The sequence below is a fragment of the Chinchilla lanigera genome, unplaced genomic scaffold (genome assembly GCF_000276665.1).
Source record: "Chinchilla lanigera isolate Chin_1 unplaced genomic scaffold, ChiLan1.0 scaffold00018, whole genome shotgun sequence".
Lineage (NCBI taxonomy): Eukaryota > Metazoa > Chordata > Mammalia > Rodentia > Chinchillidae > Chinchilla > Chinchilla lanigera.
The window spans coordinates 20,931,686-20,947,785 of NW_004955419.1; the positions used below are offsets into that span (position 1 = coordinate 20,931,686).

The window sequence follows — 16,100 nt, forward strand, 5'->3', positions numbered from 1 at the left end:
TTTATGCTATTATCTGTTTGTTTCTTCTCTGTAAGAGTCTTTTGTCTATGATTTGTACTCAGTGACATTTTGCCATTAAGATTATGGTACATAGTGTATTAACTATTGTTATTCTCTAGTTGTTATAAATGTTCATTTTTTTCATAAGAATGTGCTTCTCAATATTTTCTTTCTCAATATCTACATCTACTACATTAAAATAAAAAAGCTGTCCTGTAAGGACAGCCACTGTATGTTTTCCCTAACGTGTACGCTAAAAAGATGACAGAAGGATGACTATTATTAGACTAGAGCAAGGAATAAGGATGGGTAGGACTATGAAGGAGGGTAACAGGGACACGGATACGATCAAAATATGTTATATACTTTTATAAAAATACCACATTGAAGCCCTATTTTATAAAAGTAGAAGCTATAATAAAAATAAATTTAAAAAATTAAATTTGAGCTGAGGCACTCACATAATGTGGCTGGGATTTAAACTCTGGCCTTACTCAAAAGTTTGCTGTCTTTTTATATCAACATGTTGCCTCCCCAAAATGCAGTATTAAGAGGTGGCCCAGTCCAGATCTTCATGATAAAGAAAAACAAAGAGGGAAGAGGAATAGTTACTGGGACATTTCTTCAAAGGAATTCTTTTGACCAGTTATTAACGGGTTTTTGTGCAGTCTAGCGCTATCAGTACTGATGACTATGTTTTAGAAGGGGAGATGTACCTTTTCTACTAGGTCTTTGAGGGGAGAGTTCTCCTAGGGATTGATAGTATTCAGGATAAAAAAAAACTGTTCATTTTCCAGGAGGAGAAACCTGGAAAATTTTGCGGCTTTAGGCTAGTGGTACTGGATGAGCCTTTAAGCTGGAGAGTGGGAGCTCAGAAGTACACAGCTCAGGCCCTTCTGCAGTGCTGCTCCTGTATTTCAGCCAGCCAAACATGGACAGAAACTTCTCAACTGCGAGTTAAAATAAACCTCTCCCCCTTCAAGTTCCAGCCATCAGGTATTTTGTCCAGCAACGAGGAAAGTATGAGACCATCTGTTACGTTGTTTTAGCACATGACAAATGAAATTAAGGTCGGCTATTTAAAATTTTGATTTTTGTTCTGTGGGCTATTTTCAAGCAGAGAAAGCTGATGACGATGATGACCTATCCTTTTGGGACACGTCTGTTAATAATGTAAAAAGGCTCCTGAAAACATGTTTAGGTTATTTATGAGAAGACACATGGATTTGACATTAAAAACAGCCTAAGCCAGACTGTTAGCATTCATCAAGGAGAGCTTTCACGTTGGTTTTAAGATTTGGAGGGGTTGGTGGTATAGGTCACTCTGTCCAACTGTGCTTTGGGAAACTGTCAGCCCAGTCCCTCAGATGTGCCACTTTTTCTTTTTTAAACTTTTTGTGGCAGTGCTGGGGAGCGAATCTAGGGGCTTGTACATACTAGAGGTTTCCATATTTGAGACTCATTATTCTCCAGTTTTGGAGGAAAATCTGGCAAGCTGCTCCAAAAAACAATCCTAAATAGCACAGAGTAGATACAAGACTTGGCTTCCTTTCCCAAAGAGAAAGAACAGTGATTATCACTGTGCCTCCATTTGCTTTTCTCTCTCACTCAGAGTACATCATGCAAGGGGCTGGTGAAGCCATGAGCGAGACCCGGCCATCCCGGTGCACTGAGGAATGTATCTTAGAGGAAAAAGAAAACTGCAGGAATCCACAGCACTAGTACTCAATAACGAAGGAAGTCTGAGTGCTTTCTTCATCAATATTCAACTGATGGACACCTAGAGACAGACAAAAGCTTTACCAACCCTATCCGCTAGGGCGGGGAGTACTTGCTAGGCTCACCATTTACCTTCCCTTTTGGAGACCTTAAGTACTTTTGGAAGAAAGCTGACAGGTAGGTTTTTATTCAAGGTGATACATAGGCCATAAATTAAATACATGGAGCTATGATTGGTGAATAAATACAACAGAGTCTATTTAGAAAAATTAGAGGTATTTCTATTAACATTAGTGTTAATGTTAAAATTGGAAGTGCAAGGGTTATACAGAAAATATCGAATGTCCATGAGCAGCTCCTATTTTTATTGAATGGAGTGGCTGAGAATGAAATAAGGAAAGTTAAGTTTTGTGAAATAACAACTTTTAAAATCATGCCTGGTCTTGCTTGAGTGATTTGTCAATAAGCGCCAACAGAGGTCAGAGAAAATACTCTCACAATGGATGGAAACTTAAGCATCACACAAGCATCAGCTTGCTTCTCACTTCAAATATGAAAATAGTAAGAGTATGGACATTTACCCGACAAGCTGGAAATAGGCTTCACCTTCCCTTACAGACTAATGCCCTGCGTTCCAAATCAATTCCACATCAGGTTGCGTATAAAATGAATCTGCTAGCATCGCTCCTTGATGCCACAGAAGCCTAATCACTTCACTCTTAACCCAGACTTTGTAATCTTAAACGCAGCACTAACATACCATCTCAAATCCTGAGGACAGGAATGGATTATTCTCTTTAACCAGTACATCCTTCCTTAGCTTTTACCTGATGAACTCATTTTCCAGTCTAAACATTACTTAACATTTAAAAAACCGTTATAAAATATATCCTATTCTATTTCAGCTCTTCAAAGGGGAAGGGTGTTTCTCTCGAAGGAAAGTTGGGGTGCTGACAAAGGCATAGGAAAAAGAGGCAGAGATCTGCTCATTCATCTCTGATACTCCCTTACCTCACGTTTCACTTGGCACACAGAAACTCCTCAATAAATGCTGCTCCAGAACTAAATCAGATGGCTCAGGAGCTGGGACTCTGTGTCTTCAAATGTCCTGTTTTTGGTGGTGGCGGTGGTGGTCTCACTTATGTTGGATGTGCAGCTTTTTAAATAGTTATCCACTTTTGTTCTTCCAGAAGAGAAATTCCCCTATTTCACCCAGCCTTTCAGTATAACTGGATAACCTCATCCCACTCGGAAATAGGCCAAACTCCATTGGGCTGCACGTTGGGCGGAGAGTTCTTCCAGTCCCATGTCTTTATGGGAATCTTCCAGCTCTTACCATAGTTGGCTTCAATGTATTCAACCGTTTCACACGGCACACGGACCTTCATGTCTACGAACTCAGTCCAGCACAGTGTGAACTTGGGAAATAGGTATCTGCAGCAAAACAAAAGCAATGTGGGGAGGAGTGAGGCTCGGACAACGGAAGGTCCCAACGAAGAACCCAGATGCTCGTACACTCCTGACTTAGGATAGCCCTTCATCACGAAACAGTTTGAGGACAGTGGGGATGTTTAGTGTTTTTCACTGTCTAGCATCCCTTTCCTCTTCCAATGTCAATATCACCTAATTCCACTCTGTATGTTTGCAGAGGAGCTAGCTCCACTTCTAAGCTTCAGGTCAGGCCAAGTCTGGCCTCAGGTCTGGCCAGTAAGTTACAGCGACTGGTTCAGAGACGGGAACATACCAAGTTTGGTAAAAAAAAAAAAAAAAAAAAGTCAACCCTGGAATTTCTGTTGGGATCAATCGGGGAAGAGATATTAAAACAAAAGATGAAGGAAAATGATCATTTTCCCTTCTTGCACAACCAGGACTTCTTAGGGATACAGAGTAAGTATGACCCCAAGCTGTATTCCCAGCTTCTCCTTTGGTTCCATACCTTCCACAATCCTACCTGTAATCTAATTTATTTCTTTCTTCTCAAAATGCTGAAGACCATCTTTAAGACAGACTAAGAACTATTTGTTATAATAAATTTAACTGTATCAACTGCAGAGCTATGTCAATTAGTAGGTAAGTTTCAGGAATTAAACCCAAAACATAGTTCTAAAATGTACTTTGAGTCAAAGAAATTAAATTTGATATATTATAAAGAAAGCTAAAACTAGATCTGTTTGACTTAAGATTACACATAACCTCGCATTCTGCACTGGTGCTTTTCTGAGAAATGTTTCTTCTCTTCACAACATGCGAAGAACTGTCAGGAATGAAACCTGAAATGGCAACGGCAGAAACCACAGGAATTTAAAATATCAGAGATTAAAGAAGGAACAAGAGAAAACCAGATTTCAGAGCGACTGTATTGCGGGAATGGGCCTAATGGGAACGTTCTCCACAGTAAGGCCAGTTCTCCTACAGCCTGCTTGGCGGTATCATGTTTTGCCACCAAATGAGCATAACGCCATCTATAAAAGTGAGAGGCTGAATACTTTCTAAAGAAAGCAACAAGTGCCTTCTACAAAAATCAGGGGACGCTGGCAGTTAATGGCAGTCCCAGCTGGCTTCTGTGAAAAGACAGCTACAGCCGATCTCATAGCTCAGGAAGAAATAAGATACAGCTTAGACCTACCATCTGCTGACCCCAATTTTACTCTGCACACTCATATTCATGGAATTGCTTTTTTTGTCAGCAGACGTATCCATCCATCATGAGCCTCCACCCTCCCCAATCAGCTGCTGGTCAGCAGAATGACCACCTGTCTCCTCCTGTCAAGCTCACACTGGAACTGAAATAAGGCAGAAATCATGGAGTACATAATACAGCAACACAGGCCAGGAAATGTCTCTCTTTTAAGTACTAGCCTCTATAGCAGTAGTGGCGAACCTACAGCATGCGTGCCAACGTGGGCTGTTTGTATCACTGAAAGCTCTAAAAGGTTTGCCATCACTGCTCTAAGTCCCATCAAAAAGCTGAAAGAAAAACAGACCTAGAATAGACAGGGTAAAACAACGCTACAGATTTAACAGTAGCAACGCTGACCAGGGAAGGACTTAATGAGCAAACCCAAAACATTTAAAATACTGTATATGAACAACGTGAAAATAATGCAAAGACAATTTAACTCAAATGTTAATTTTTGTTCCTAAACAGAGATATCCCTAGACTCTGTGGTTTTCTTTTCCACAATGATTTTTTATTTCACAAAATAACCAAAAACCAAAAAACCCTAGCTTCCTAGGAGAAGAGGAAAGATAAACTACAAACGTGAAAAGTAACTGTGGATTGCGGAGAGGAAAGGGAGGGTTGAGTGACACAGAAGAGCACATGCCATGCACTCTGTCCAGGTTACCAGTAAATAATGACTAAGATTAAAGTACACCATGGGTCTGCAATGTTACCTTGGGTTTAGAGCTATGATTAATCTTGGCTGAGCTCTTCACACTTTGAAGTACAAGCCCTAGAATAGAATCTAAAATGTAAGTAAGATTTAAATTTACACTAAGGGAACTCTAAATCAGAATACAAGTTTAAGGGATCTATTACACAAAAACATGTCTTCTGTTTCATACAACTTTACATCACTTTATTTTTGTCTAAAGCAGCACTTATAGAGTTGGGAGTAAAATGTTTCTCTCACAGGTAACTATTAAAATCTATAAAGCTACTTGGTGGTGGCTAATTTCATCAGTTTAACTGTACAGTCTAGGAACGTAATTGCTAGATGAAAAGAAAGTGCCCCCAGTGTCACAGAACACTGGTTTACTATGACTAGTTAGCTAGGCTAAGTGCAAGTGAGACACCATCAAATGTTAGGTCTGACCTTTTTTATATGTAAATCTGCATTAAACCCTAGCATTGGAGCAACATAGGCATTTCTTCCACAGACATTTTCTGTAAAACAACAAAAAGATGTACTTCCATGAGCAATTTTATCTCTCTTTTTAATGCCTACTTTTTTTTTTTTATCTGTTATTCGGGTGCGTAAATTCCCCAGTACACTGTTTATTTTTTTTTTCTTTGTCTTTTTGAGACAGAGTCTTGCAATGCAGTTCAGGCTGACCTTGAGCTCACTTTGTCGCCCAGGCTGGTCTAGAATTCACAATGACCCTCCTGCCTCAGCCTCCCAAGTGCTGGGATTACAGGTGTGCACCACCACACCCAGATTCTAGTACACTGTTTAACAGGACCAAGGCTAGCACACATTGTGTTTTTTTAAATTTTAAAGGGAAGGCTTCCAAAGTTTTGTCATTAAATATGACTGCTCACTGGTTTTTTGAAATATTCTCTTTAGAAGGGTAAAGAAATCCCAGATCCCTCTTAATCCAAGTTTGCTTAAAAGGCTTTATTTCTTTTGGTTAATTATGACATTTACCAACAGTTTCGTCATTGAAACAATCATGAATTTTTTCCCTCTCCTTTTGAAATCCTTTAATGTGAAAATTTGTATCAATACAGCTGACATTACAAATTCTATTCCTTTAGGATATTTTCATTTGTATTTAAGTGTTCTTTTTTAAAAAGAAAAACTTCCTGGTACTGTTCATATCCAGGAGTTTTAAAAATGAAAATATCAAACCAGGTGTGGAATTACATGTCTGTAATTCCAGTACTCTTGGAAGCTGAGGCAACAGGATCAGATGTTTGAGCCCAATCTTGGCAACTTAGTGACTTAGTAAGACCCTCTCTCAATATAAAAAAATAAAAAAGGGCTGGGGATATAGCTCAGTGCAAAAGCCCAGGCTCAATCCCAACACACACACACACACACACACATCAAAATCTACCACAGTTGTGGACATGTCAAATATTTATTCATAAAAAATTTCATTGGTGTTTGACACATGCTTATGAGAATTACGTCTTCATGGTGAACTGTTTCTTTGAAACATTATGTAGTGGGTCTTCTAATCCTTTAATATTTCCATCTTGAAATTCTATTTTGTCTGATAATAATATGGTACTAGTTTCTTGCAAGTATTATATAGCTACATTTTATTTTCCCATTTGATAATCTTTGACTTTCAGCATGCTAGCTTAATCTGTTTACATTTATTATAATAAACTGTATGCTAGACTTATTTTAAAATAGTCTAGAACCAGACTGCTGAGGCTCAAATCTTGGCTTTACCAATTGTTACTTGTGTAATCTTGGCCAATCTCTTTGTGCCTTAAATCCCTCATTTGTAAAACAAAGGGAATAATGGTATTTATACCTTAGAGAGATATTAGCATACAATGAATAAACAAATGTGAAGTGCTGAGAACAGTGCTACATACTAAATGCTCTAACAATTATTAATTGTTGTTTCGGGACTGGGGATTTAGCTCAGTGGCACAGCGCCTGCCTGGCAAGTGCAAGGTCATGAGTTCGATTCCCGATACCGGAGAAAAACAAACAAACAAAAAATTGTTGTTTCATTCCTTTCTTATCATCTGTTTTCACCACAAAATATTGCTTTATCTTTTTAACCCAAGGTATAATTTACAAAGCATGAAATGCACCCCTGTAAGTGATGGGTACTGACGATGTACACATACTTGTGTAACTAACACGGAACATCTACCACTCAGAGTTCCCGGGGCTCCTTGGGAGTCGTGCAGTTAACTCACCCTGGCCTTAGGCAATGATCTTATTACATTCCTCATTCGTTTTGCCTGTGAAATAATTTCAAATAAATATAAATACACAGCATGTACTCTTCTTATCTGATTTCTTTCATTCATAATGTCTTGAAGATTCAGCCAGGTCAGTGTATCTAGTAGGCGCTTATTCCTTTTTATTGCTTATCTACTGTTACTATGTCCTAAGTCACATATCTGGCCACTGGGAGATGAACATTTGGGATGTTTTTAGTCTTTGGCTAATATGCATAAAACTACTATGAATATTTGCAAACAAGTCTTTTAGTGAAAATACAGTCCATGTTTATTTCTCCTAGGATGCTAGTCAATAGAAATATAAGGTATTTCTACTTAATACAAATACATATAAAAAACAAAATATATATGCCAGTCTTAAAATTTAATTCCTGGGGTGATGCTTGTAAATTGCCTATGGTGGGTTGCTTTATTGCTAGTACTTAGAACCCTTAGGAAATGACTACTTCTCTGAGGTATCTTCCAAGTTTAGCTGATCTTTGGATTTTCAGTCTGGTGCAAGATCCTACCTCTTCAACTTGTTGGGGATGAGAAGTTGCTGCCTGTTTGGCCCAACCCCTGGTTCTTTGGCACTGTGCCACTGTATTTCCTGTGACCCTTAGTCAATCTCAGTCTTCAAATACCAGGGAGAATAGCTGTTTAGAACAATTATGTCACTTCTGGCTATAGTGATACCATCAGCAATGACAAGAGCATTAAACACGGCCTACAAAATGACAAACTGGGCTACCCATTAATTTGTCACTTAGATTTGTGGTTATACATGTATAACAAAATCTAAAACAAACCAGAAAATTATATGCAGTATACAAATCCTTAATATGTCAAATTTGCCCACAGGGGTTAAAATTCATAATGAGTTAGGGAAAAAATAGAGACATGGAAAAAGAGGAAGAGATCAGAAGTAAGGCTAAGGGGGATCATGCTAACATCATACCACAGCAATATATGTGCACCTATGTTTATAGCAGTATAATTTGTCATAGCTAAATCTTTGAAACAACCCAAATGCCCATCAACTGAGGAATGGATAAAAAAGATGTGCTATTTTTATCAATGGAATATTACTCAGCTAGAAAAAAGATAAACGAGGCTTTTACAGGTAAGTGAATGCAACTAAAGACTATATTCATAAATGAAATAAATCAGACTTGCCTGTGTAAACATCGTATTGTCTCCCTAGTGTAAGAACCTTAAAACGTAAATAAAATCCAAAAGGTAAATAGATATTGTGAAAGGAAAGAAATTGCTCAAAGGGAAGGAATAACTGGGATGGGAGAAAGGAGAAAAGAAAGAAGGGAAAAAATATACATGTATATGCAAGGATAGCTGGGATAACTGAACTGCTGATATCTATTGGTTTATAGAAAGGAACTGTTAACGCTTAAATATTTTTTGACCAATTTTGCATGCTTATATCTGGTAATCTGAACAACTAATTTGAAGACAACAATATGCAATATAACAACCATTGTTGAATTCCTACCATCTTGATTAGTGAAACTATGTATTGTTTCAAATGTTTCTTTAGATTATTTTTTATTCTCTTTAATTGTTTGATCACTCTTGCATTCTTACATCTGGTAATCTGAGTAATTTCACTGAAGAAAATATGTAATATAACAACCATTAGTAATTTCTTAGAATCTTCTTTTGAAATTCAGTATCATTTTTGCACTTGATCTTAGCCAAAAGGCCGAGAAGCGATCAGTATCATTTTTGTTATTTTTGTTGTTTTGTTTTTATCTGTGTTGTTATTTTGTTTTCTTTTCTCTTTACAAAAAAAAAAAGACAGAGTAATAGAAGACATTACTCACTACAGATCCAGACAGCAGCGTTCAGAAGGCTGAAAAATTCATGTCATGTAACTCTGTGTATTGTTCCTGAGCACAACATAAGATTAATTTGCTCAACTGACTGTGACAAAAATAAAAATAAACAACTCTCATCCAGGACCCTCACATGTGGGAGTCCTTTGTTTCATGCTCTATTAAAAAAAATTACAACCACAGAGGCTAGAAACCACATTCACACACATATAAAAACAAGAGCAAACAATGAAGAAAAAAAACAAAAACAAAACCACATCAAGAACAAGTGAGACAGAGACAGAAAAAAAAAAAAAAAAAGAAAAGAAAAAAAGTCTACTTCCAAGTATGTCTCTGCTGTCACTGGTACACAACATGTGGGGACAGAGTATCAATCCATGTTGATTTATCCCAGCAGACCAGCAGTAGCTTTTTGGCATGGTAGTGGATAATCTCAGCGGGCCTGCACCTCCTGGCCAAGACCAGACTCATTTGGCCTGCAGCCATTAGTGTTCCTTCAGTGGGCCTGAGCTCAGCTGGGAGCCACTAGATGGAGCCAGCAGCTGCTCTGAGTTCTGAGCTCAGCTGGCCCTTCTCCAAGATGACTCCTTGCCAACCACTCTCTCATGCAGCGTCACTGAGCCCCCCGCACTCATTACAGCTAGTGCAGTCCTTCACGTCCATCCACTGGTCCCCTCCACCACTGCATCTCTCTGTGGAGACCTCTGGGGTCACCAGCAGTCACCACGTGTCTGCCAAGTTTGAACTGTTCCTCTTGCATACCGAGTCCCATCTCAGGGAGAAGGCACTGCCAGACATCTCCTTCTTCTTCACTGAAGTTTCTCTCTTAACTTTCTCTGTGGGCTTCAATTCATGTTTCAGATCCTTCCTGAGTCCAGGGAACCCACTTCCCTCCTTCTTGTCTTCCTCATATTGCTTTATTCCAGCATCTGGATGACGACTCTCAGAGAGGCTCTTTCTCTACTGCTTACCACTCCACCATCTTGGTGCTCCCTCTCCCCAGTTTTTCAGAAATATAACTTCACATGCATGGAAGATCTGTTACTTATTCATTCTGAAGGAACTGTCTCTTAAAAGAATCAAGCTCACTATATAACTGTCACGTCTATGTATTGTGTTGGTATAACACACATTCAAAGTTGTTTCCTCAACCCCTCAATTGTATACCTGCTTCTTACTAGCAGTTTAGAGGTGTAATTAAGGAGACCTCATATTGTAAGATATGAAGGCATAAATACAGAGGAAATATGAGATAATTTTAGAAAACTCAATGTTTTCAATATACTCATTTAAAGAAATTATTTAAATTTGCCTTTTTAGTTTCACAGCTGTGAGACAAATATATTTCTTGAGAGCTGTAATTATAGGAGCATAGTATAAAGAAGCTGAGAGAGACTATGAGGGAAGATTTGACACCTACCTCTATTCTTTAACTTCCTGAGAAACAGAGTGATTGAAAGTAACCAGAGTGACTTTTTTTTTTTTTTTAATATCAGGAATTGTACTCATGACCTCAGGCTTTCCAGGTAAGCACTTATGCCACAGAGCTATATCCCTGGCTAGAGTGACTTAATTTTATGATTTTAATTTGCCAAAAGTGTTAGATTAGACCAAGTCACCAAATTGGTGTCACTTTTACAAAAAGTGTATATTACACTTAAGACCTCATTTAGTTTCAAGTAAGATTCAGGTCTCACAAAGCCCAATGGATGTACTAAGATTGATTTTATCCATCAGTTAGAAAAGACAGACAAATCAGCAGAAGTATTCCAATAAGCACGAGAGAAGTAAAAAGAAAAAATATCTATGGAAATGAAGTGGAAGAGGAGATTATTTCTAGATAGAGATACTAAGGAGTGATTCCAAAGAGGAGGCAACTCAGTGCCCTTGACTGGGCATAACGGGAACATGTCATGGGTAATAATCTGGTAGTGTTAGCAAAATGCTTTAAATTTTGGACTACAGCCATATTTCAAAAATTTGAGTATCTAAACATAACATGATATCCTGGATTGAAATGAAAAAAAGGATACTAGCAGAAAAACTGGAATACAGATAAAATTTGGAGTTCAAACTTGATTTTTACTTCATATTATATATAAAACAATATAATTTCTAAAAGGTAATAGGGACATATACCTTCATTATCTTGAGATAGGAAAAGATTTTTTGAAAAGGACACAAAAAGCACTAACTATAAATATACTGGTACACCAAATTACAGTAAAAATAACTTTCAGTAAATAAAAATTACCATTAAGAAAGTGAAAAGAAAAGAAAAAAACATGAATGTGGTGCCAGCACTGCAGAGGCTAAGGCAGGAGGATGCCAAGTTTAAACCCAGCCTGGGCAACTCAGCAACTTAGTGAGACCCTACCTCAAAAAATAAATAAATAAATAAATAAACAAAGGACTGGGGATATAGCTTGGTGCTAAGGCCCTGCATTCAACCCCCAGTATCTCAACAAAACAAAAATCAAAACAAAACAAAACCTCACAAGATATCCAACAGATCCCCCACAAAAGAGAATATTTAAATAGTCAGTAAACATGGAAAGTAGCGACCCTGTTAAGTCACTAGGGAAATGGAAATTAAAAAAATGTGGTAACATTATACAACCACCAAAATTGGTCCGACAATTTAAGTGTTGTCAATGGAGAGTCCTATAACACCGATGGGAAAGTAAAATTGGTAAATTCAACTTTGAAAAACTAAAAGCCAACAAACATAGTGAAGTTGAATATGTGTGTACCTTATGACCAAGCAACCCCACACTGTACTCAACGGAAGACACAGCTGTGCTCTACTTTTCATCCCTTCCCTATTTATAAGTTGAAACCCTAAACCCCAAGGCAATGGTACTAAAAGGGCCTGTAGGAGATGATTAGGTTATGAGAGTCAAGCCCTCGCGAATGGACCTCATAAAGAGGTCTGAGGGAGCTTCCCTGCTCTTTCTACCATGTGAGGCCACAGGGAGAGGTTGGCAGTCTGTAAGCAAAAAGAAAGCTGGGCACAATGGAACACACCTGTAATCCCAGCTACTCATGAGGCTGAGACAGGAGGACCTCAAGTTTGATACCAGCCTGGGCAACTTAGCAAGACCATGTTTCAAAACACAAAATAAAAAACAAAACAAAACAAACCAGGGGTGGGGACACAGCTCAGTGGTAGAGATTTGTCTGTAATGCACAAGGCCTTGGGTTCAATTCCTAGTACTGCAAGGAAACAAAAAGCAAAGAAAAGAGAAAAGAAAGTCCTCACCAGAACCTGACCATAGTGGCACCTTGCTGTGACACCCCACAGCCCCTAGAACTGAGAGACATCTCTGCTATCTGTAACCCAGTTTATGGGACTTTATTATAGTAGTGTGACTGGACTATGACAAACATAAGCAAGAGCAGAAGACAAGTACAGAATGTTCACTGTAGCATCATCTGTAACAGTTCCAAAATGACAACAACCCAAAGAGTGAACCTCAGTGGACTTGATAAATAATTGGAGTACAGTCACGCAGCAAAGAAATGACTAGAACAATAGCTATGGCATGCAAAAACATGCATGATTCTCACACACACTATACTGAGTGAAAAGAGGTCAGCAATGATTCCATTTACATAAATGAAAAATCAGATATAACTAAGCTGTAATATTAGAAGTTAGAATAGTTATTACTTTGTAGAAGAAAGGAGTCTTGACATTGTAGGCTTCTCGGTTGCTGGTAAATAAATATCTGACTTTTTTTGGTACCAGGAATCGAACTCAGGACCTTGTGCTTGCCAAGCAAGGCACTGTGCGGCTAAGCTATATCCCTGGCCCCAAGTATCTAATTTTTGACTGGCATGTGGGTTACATGTGAGTTTACTTAATAACTACTGGAGGTATGTATTTGTTTTGTGTAATTTTCTGTGTGCTACATTTCAATGAAAAAACATGATTATCCTTTAATCCCTAGTTTTCCCCAGTTCTATGATTATAAATTTATGAGTTGCTTTGGACTCCTAGTTTCCTTGGACTCCCCTTCAGACTCGGCTCCCTGGTGACAGCCACGCACAGAGTTAAATCCTTTCACTACTTCTTCCAATTACCTCCTGTTTAGTACAGGTTTTCATACACCCTCATCTAGCTCATGATAACAGATCATTTTGTGTTTTTCCCCACTAACATTCACTTTTACCTCTCCACACCTACACACACTAGCTATAATGATACTCAACAGGTCCATCTTATTATATTCCTCACATTAAGTCCAAAGACAGACTCTACCATTTATTCCATCAAATCAAAAACTCTGCAGCCCCAAAGTAAGACTTTTTGTCAATGAACTGGTTTAACAATATTGCCCAATGCCATCTTCTCTACACATCATTAAATCTTTCTTAAAACCAACCAAATCTATTTAATAGCAATCCCCCATCAGTGTTACTCATTCAAATTGTGCTGGCTCAACTCTTAGCACTCTACTTGTTTTATTACTAGAAATGATATATCTCTACAGTTATGCTACAGTGTAAAATAAAAACTACAGTGTAAGTTTTTATTCATCTCTGTAACATCTGGTAGGCTTTAGTTCATGATTTCATGATTTTTTTTTTTTCTACTTGGTAAACAGCAATGAACCTTTCTAGCCAGACTTCTAGGCCCTGCGTACCTAATTTGGAATAAACAAACACTTCAGAATTATGTGCCAAGTACTGAATCAGGTGATTCCACATTATTTAATCTAAGTACTACAGGCTCTAAGGGCAGCAGTATTTTTTCATTTTATGGAGGAGAAATCTGACGCTCTGAAAGTCAGATGATAAAAGAACAGAAATCAGATCTGAATCAAGGGCTCACTCTGATTCTGGTGCTCATTCACCTAAAATCACACCTACAGTTTAGATACAGAAGTGTCTTTATATAACAACTGCCTAACAAATGTTTAAAACAAGACATTAAAAAACACTGTACTATTTAAAGCTGAATTCTGAAGATGAAGTTGGAAGAGAGGAAAATGTGTGTTTTGTAGTATTAATAATATAAAAATATCAGATCCCTCCAATTTGAAGACCTAATCCAAAAAATGAGTATCTGAACTGAACAGACACTTCTCAGAAGAAGTAGAAACAGCAAATAAATATATGAAAAAATGTTCAACATCACTGGTCATTCAAGAGATGCAAATTAAAACAACACTTAGATTCCATCTCACTCCAGACAGAATGGCTATTATCAAAAAATAAGCCAATAACAAATGCTGGGGGCTGTTGGGGAAAAGGAACCCTTCTCCACTATTGGTGGGAGTGTAGACTGGTGCAACCACTGGGGAAATTGGTGAGGGGATGCCTCAAAAAACTAGGAGTACAGATTCCATTTGACCCAGCTGTTCACTCTCTTGGTATCTTCCCCAAAAGAATTAAAAGCATCGCACCACAGCAATATGTGCACACCTATGTTTATAGAGGCACAATTTGTAATAGCTAAATCTTGGAAACACCTGAAGTGCCCATGAGCCAATGAATGGATAAAGATATGGTTTTTTTATACAATGGAGTACTACTCAGTCATAAAGAGGGATAAATGTGAGATATTTCTAGGTAAATGGATGCACCCTGAGACCATACACTTAAGTGAAATAAATTGGACACGTGTAAATATCACATTGTTTCTCTGGTGTGAGAAACCAAAAGTGTAAATAAGGACCAAAATTTATAATAGATACCGTGAAACAGGAAGAAAATGTTCAAATGGGAAGATGGGAAGGGGAAATAGGGGAGGGGAGAAGGGAAAAATTAAGAACAGAAAGAAAAAATGGAAACAAAGCTTTTGTAAATAAGGACAGCGAAGAGAGGTTGGAGGGTAGGAGATTGGGAAAAAAAGAACCAGATTATATCATGTACAGGTACAAATTCCCTATGATGAATGTGATCATAGTGCATATCAAAAATGTACCAATAAACTTAATTTTAAAAAGTTGATGTTTAGAATAGTTAACAGAATAGTTAAATAATTGCTGATAACTTGTCATCAATGACTGCTGGAGTTCTAGGACAGAAGATTCTTTGAGTTAATGCACAGAAGTAGAAAAAAAAAGCTACTGAAATGTACTATCAGGAGCTTCATGAATGACACTAATTACAACGCAAACCTCAGTCACACATAGCAGAATTAGCACTCTCCTTCACTGCTGGTGACTGCTGCCATACAAAAAGTTATATAAGTTTTTAAGGAAGTTAACCTGGTAGTATGCACCAAGATGCTAAAAGGCTCACAACTACTTCTTTAGAACAAGGGAATATCAATTTATTCTCATATCTATTCATTCAACAGGTATTTACTGGGGGTGGGACTAAGCTCAGTGTAGAATACATAATAAATGTGATGCATAATTACTTATGATTTGAACAGCAACAACATGAAATTCCTGTGTATGATGATATGGCCAAATGATGCCAACGTGACCTTATTTCCTGTTACTTTAACAGGTACCAATTGTACATATGCATGGAGCTCAGTGTGATTGTTCAGTACATGCACACAGTGTGCACGGATCAAATCCAGGCTCTCTTTATCCCCACAACAGCTTCCAACCTGTCATAACTACTGTCCTACTTTCAGGTCAACTTCCACATGGAGAACATGCAGTCCACATGTTTAGCTTATTTCACTTAACATAATGTCTTCGGGTTCCATCTGTTTTTAGGCAAATGACAGGATTTCATTCTTTTTTATGGCTGAATAATATGGCTCACATATTTAAGCTCTAATTCTACTTCTGGGTGCTTACTTGAGGAAATAATCCCCAATAAAGCTTTTATTTTATACAAAAAGATGCTCTCAAAATTTCTTTAATTAAAAAGTAAAAACAGAGCCAGGCGTGGTGGTGCACGCCTGTAATCCCAGCACTCGGGAGGCT

The 16,100-nt window shown here is 37.9% G+C and overlaps 1 protein-coding gene across 2 annotated transcripts in view; it reads right to left on the bottom strand.

The window, feature by feature from the left end:
- Positions 1–1,976: 1,976 nt before the first annotated feature.
- Positions 1,977–16,100, bottom strand: part of Fktn (fukutin) — a 61,132-nt gene continuing 47,008 nt past the window's right edge. For both annotated transcript variants that reach the window (XM_013513225.1, XM_005382776.2), the window contains exon 10: positions 1,977–3,153. In XM_013513225.1, the coding sequence (XP_013368679.1) occupies positions 2,940–3,153 (214 nt within the window). In that variant the 3' untranslated portion in view covers positions 1,977–2,939. The remainder of the gene's footprint in view (positions 3,154–16,100) is intronic.